This window comes from Triticum aestivum, chromosome 7B (assembly GCF_018294505.1).
Source record: "Triticum aestivum cultivar Chinese Spring chromosome 7B, IWGSC CS RefSeq v2.1, whole genome shotgun sequence".
Lineage (NCBI taxonomy): Eukaryota > Viridiplantae > Streptophyta > Magnoliopsida > Poales > Poaceae > Triticum > Triticum aestivum.
The window spans coordinates 610,978,498-610,982,824 of NC_057813.1; the positions used below are offsets into that span (position 1 = coordinate 610,978,498).

The following is a 4,327-nucleotide window of genomic DNA, read 5'->3' on the forward strand; positions in this document are numbered from 1 at the left end:
AAGTGGCCGGAGATCAAAGACAATGGCCTTGTTTGTCAGAATGCCTGCGTACACCAGGCCTTCTTTTACCTTCCATTAGTCTTACTAGCAAAAGTGCCCGTGCGTTGCACCGGGTATAAAATAAATCTGAGAATTCATGTGGTATTAAGCTCAGGTGTTTACCTGTCATGGTGAATAATAAGTTTTCCTAATTAAATTGGTTATAAGACTCATAAAGATTCACTTTATGCAGATTTTATTGTATCCCAAAAGCTCGTAATCTATTTTTCTAAACATAAAACGTACTTCTTTAACTCACTCTAAATAAATTGAATTATGTGTAATATGTTGTTGTTATTTAACAACTATGTGTAAAAATCATTATGAAAATCTAATCATTTATGGATCAGCGGCTACTCCTTCGATGTGAGAGTATGCATCATCCGCACACCTGTAATAGTTTCAAATATGTCATATATTAATTCCTATATATCGCAATCCCTATTAACACCAATTCATATTTATGTTTTCCCACTTCAAAAATATGATGACCAGAAAGTAAAGAATTTATAATACGTGTAACTCTTTTGTTGACACGTTGTCGCCAACAGTAGGAGCACACCCTTCACACCAACATGACCACTTCCCTGGCCATTATCATCGGGTCTCGATGAGGATCAGGAATATGTACGCAGAGCTATGGGGCATATTGTACAATGGAGGGTAGTGCTCCCCCTCCTAGGTGTCGTGCTGAGCGAAACATGGCACAAGCAAGATGCACCGTTGTCGCACTTTCTCTATTCTTCATCCCTCGCTCTCACCTCCCTATCTTACCGATGACATCCATGACATCCAGAATTGACGAATATCTTGAAGGTTAGCAAGTGCATGCGAGCTTCAAATATCTTCTCTGGTAAGAAATGTTTCTTTTTAATATTTCACTCACTTTTAATTAGTATACTCTCTCCGTCTTAAAATAAGTGTCCCAACTTTGTATTAACTATAGTATTCCCTCCATTTGTAAATATAAGTCTTTTTAAACTACATACGGAGCAAAATGAGTGAATCTTTACTTTAAAATATGCCTATATATATTCACATGTAGTCCGTATTAAAAAATTTAAATACACTTAAATTTAGAAACGAAGGGAGTATAAAATTGTGTATAAAATTGTATTGAGAGACTTATTTTATAACAGAGGGAGTATCTGATAATGTGGTGACAACTAACAACATCAAGGAATAGTCGGTGCTCTTCCGTAAAATAAATAATCGATGCTAGCACGCATGCACCGAGTAGCTTCTATGGTGTAGCCGGTACAACATGAAGAAAAGCACCGCCCGCCCACTACTTGCCTTATCCCATCGCCACTCCTCTCCTTCTCTTATCCAGATCGCCGTCCCAGCGTGGTCCTCTTCCTCTTCTCCATCCAACCCAGCCAGAAGCTTGATCTGGCCGTTCGCCCCAGTCGCTGGTCCCGTGGGTCAGCAGCCTCGCCTCCACCCGATTCAGTCGCGTCCTCCTTCCCAAGGCTTTCTCCGATCTGCCAACCCACCACCCCACCACGCCTCGCTCTCTCTGCCCCCTCCTTCCCCACGCAGCGCCGATGGGGCAGGGCCTCCGCGGCCGCCGGCGCCCTCTGCGACTCCTCTTCTCCATGATTCGCCCGCTATTACTCCTCTCCTCCACGATTCGTGGTGATGTTGGGGTGGCATCTTCTTCGAGCGGGAGGTGTGCCTCGTCCTCGCACATGCTCGGCCGCGCCATCGGAGCCCCCTGCAGGTTGCCTGCCCGTCGCCCTCACCTTCACTCTTCTTCCCCTTTCAATTCTGCTCTATCCTCTCTGAATATCTCCCCCCTCTCTCTCTATTCAAGTGTAGAGGCAGTGCTCCGCCACCCGATGATGTTCTTCGCGTCGTCCCGCGCTCCCAAAGCTGGGAACCGGCTCCCCGCCTCCAAGTTCTCGGCATCGACGTCCCGTGCTGCCTGCATCCTCGCCAAGCCCGACTCGCAGCCGTGTAGCCCGAGCTCGCCAAGGCGCTTCAACTCCGCCGCCGCGCCATCTTCTTCAGGCGCTCGAGCACGAGCACAAGCTCGCCCGCGCCCCACCTCTCTTTGCCGCTCCGTCCGCCGCCCGCGGTGCCGTGACCCGTCACTGCCGTGCCCTGCATCACTCTGTAGCCGCGCCGCCTGGGTCGATGCGGTCAGCGCTCCCAAGCCGTTGACCCCGCGCCAGGGGACGACTATTTCCTCCCATGCGTGCGCGCCCGTGCTCCAGCCCTCCCCTCCCCATGCTGCCGGCACACTCGCGCCGCGGGGCCGTATCCAGCCTGTGCCTGGACGACGGAAGCCCCCCCACTGTCCGTGCGCTCCGGCCAGCTCCGTGTCGCGCTCGAGACCTCCTCGAGTCTTCCCGCCGAGGCCTTCCCAGTGACCAGCCTTTGACTTGGGTCTCCTGTCCGCCTCGGCGCGGACGCCCGCCACGACGCCGGTGGCAAGCGGCGGCGCGTGCCCGGCGATGGAGAACGGCAGGATAAGCGGTGAGAGGCGCAGTGGTGAGCCAGTCCAATAAGAGATAAGAGTTGCGGGTATAATTTCTAAAAAATGCAGGGGGTTTTTACGCAAAAACAAAACATTTTTCTAAATTGCCACTAAAACAGGGACTGCGGGTTGATTTATGTAAACCGAGGGGCTTTTTTGTAAAACTGCCAGGAAAAAAAATCAATTGCGGGACGAAACTAAGAATATCACCTTGCTTTAATAGTAGGTATAGATTATGTTGTTTCAGACCAGACGATTATATTGTATTTTTTAAAAGGAGGATGACCCCCGGCCTTTGCATCTGGGCGATGCATACGGCCATTTTATTAATTATTCTCATAAGACCTTATAAAGTGATACAACAGTCAAACTAAAGCCACCGTCTATGCAACAACTGTTGCTACTCCTATCCAATTGATGAAGGGTCGCTGATAGTCTGGGCCTAATACTAAACAGACATCACAGCCAAACCTGAACATCTAAAACCTAAGGTCCCAACCCGGACGCCTGCCGGGTACGGGGCACCTACCAGTCCGACGCACTCCTCAACCAGGGCGCCTGCCGCGTATGAGACCGCGGCAGCCACCTGCCTCCAATTCATCTTCAGTGTGTACTGCTACACCACCTTGCCCGGCCTCTCTGCCATCGACACCACCACGGCGCTTGATAACGGCACCTTTCTGCGCGAGTCCCTCGCCACACATCCGGCGCTGAGTCTCCACCACGCCACGCCGCCGAGAAACGCCACCATTAATGTGCAGGATGAAGCACCGCTCCACCAAATATTCTGTCCACTGGTCCCTCGAACCCGTGTACACCTCCAAGAAAGACGCCACAAGAGGAAAACGACACAATAATGTCGCCGTCATCTGATCTACTGATCTAGGGTTTCCCTCGGAGATAGCAGATAGTGGCCTGGAACTTCTCAACAGTGATGCCTTCAACAAGGGAACGACACCGAAAAGTGCCACCATCGCCGGCCTCGGCAGTAGCCGCGAGCAGGTCTTCACGCAGATCTGTTCCAATGGCCTCCATCAAGCGTCTTGTGCACGGATCGTCCACCACCGCGGCCGCTGCATCGCCCGTCGCGAGGCCACAGCCACCGACACAACCTCCGCCGTCCGGGGCCGCCGCCCCCGGGATCCAGCCCTCGCTGGCTGCCAGAGCGAAACCAACGAGCCCCATCAATTGCGGCGCAACCACATACCGCGCCGCGCGAACGCCACCATAGCGTCGTCGCGCCGACCGCACGCTGCCGCCAGGAGCGCCCGCTGCCACGCCGCCGTGCCCCACGCTAGCCCAGCGCCTTCCATCGACCTGGCCGTCCCGTGCCAGCCAAACGACGAAGGGGAGAGGCGTCCCGCCGCCGCCCACGCCAGGAAGGCTTCGCCGACCGGCGCGCCTGGGCGGCGGCGAGGGGATTGGAGGAAACGGGGGGACGGGAACCGGCGGCGGCGGGATGCCTCCCCTGTCGCCCGCGGGAGCGGCAGAGGAGGTGGATCCACTTTTTTCGGGAGCTGGTGTTTTTTGTGATGTGGACCTAATGTACTCTAATGTTGCTCTTGCCATATCCCCGAATCTAAAGAAACTAACTAAACTAGACCTGATCCCCGAATGTGTAGGTTGAGTTATTAGATTTCTACAAGCCGCCGCTCTGGCGAGCGTCAAGTTATCTGTGAGGAAGGAGACATCCTGTATAGAAATCAAGGATGCTAAGCTTGTTGCCACATGAAGTGCTTTTGCCTCAGCCTGCAATGGAGCAAAAACTGATTTGCATGTCCTTGTAATGGAGATGTCAATCTTGTG

General features: G+C 52.7%; 1 protein-coding gene across 2 annotated transcripts; it reads left to right on the forward strand.

Annotated features, from left to right (window-relative positions):
* The first annotated feature begins 1,368 nt into the window (after positions 1–1,368).
* LOC123159215 (vegetative cell wall protein gp1-like) lies at positions 1,369–3,846 on the forward strand. Of its 2 annotated transcripts, none has more exons than XM_044577045.1 (2): positions 1,369–1,762; positions 1,861–3,846. In XM_044577045.1, exons 1-2 carry the CDS (start codon positions 1,681–1,683, stop codon positions 2,412–2,414), a joined length of 636 nt encoding a protein of 211 aa, XP_044432980.1. In that variant the 5' UTR covers positions 1,369–1,680; the 3' UTR covers positions 2,415–3,846. The 2 variants fall into 2 exon arrangements, with proteins under 2 accessions (XP_044432980.1, XP_044432979.1); XM_044577044.1 differs by having other exon boundaries at positions 1,377–1,762; positions 1,856–3,846.
* Positions 3,847–4,327: the final 481 nt, after the last annotated feature.

Bases quoted from the DNA above. Each gene is read 5' to 3' on its own strand.
- LOC123159215 (XM_044577044.1), top strand. From the start codon at position 1,587: ATGGGGCAGGGCCTCCGCGGCCGCCGGCGCCCTCTGCGACTCCTCTTC. The intron at 1,763-1,855 runs GTTGCCTGCCCG...TCTCTATTCAAG, and splicing joins GCCATCGGAGCCCCCTGCAG to TGTAGAGGCAGTGCTCCGCC.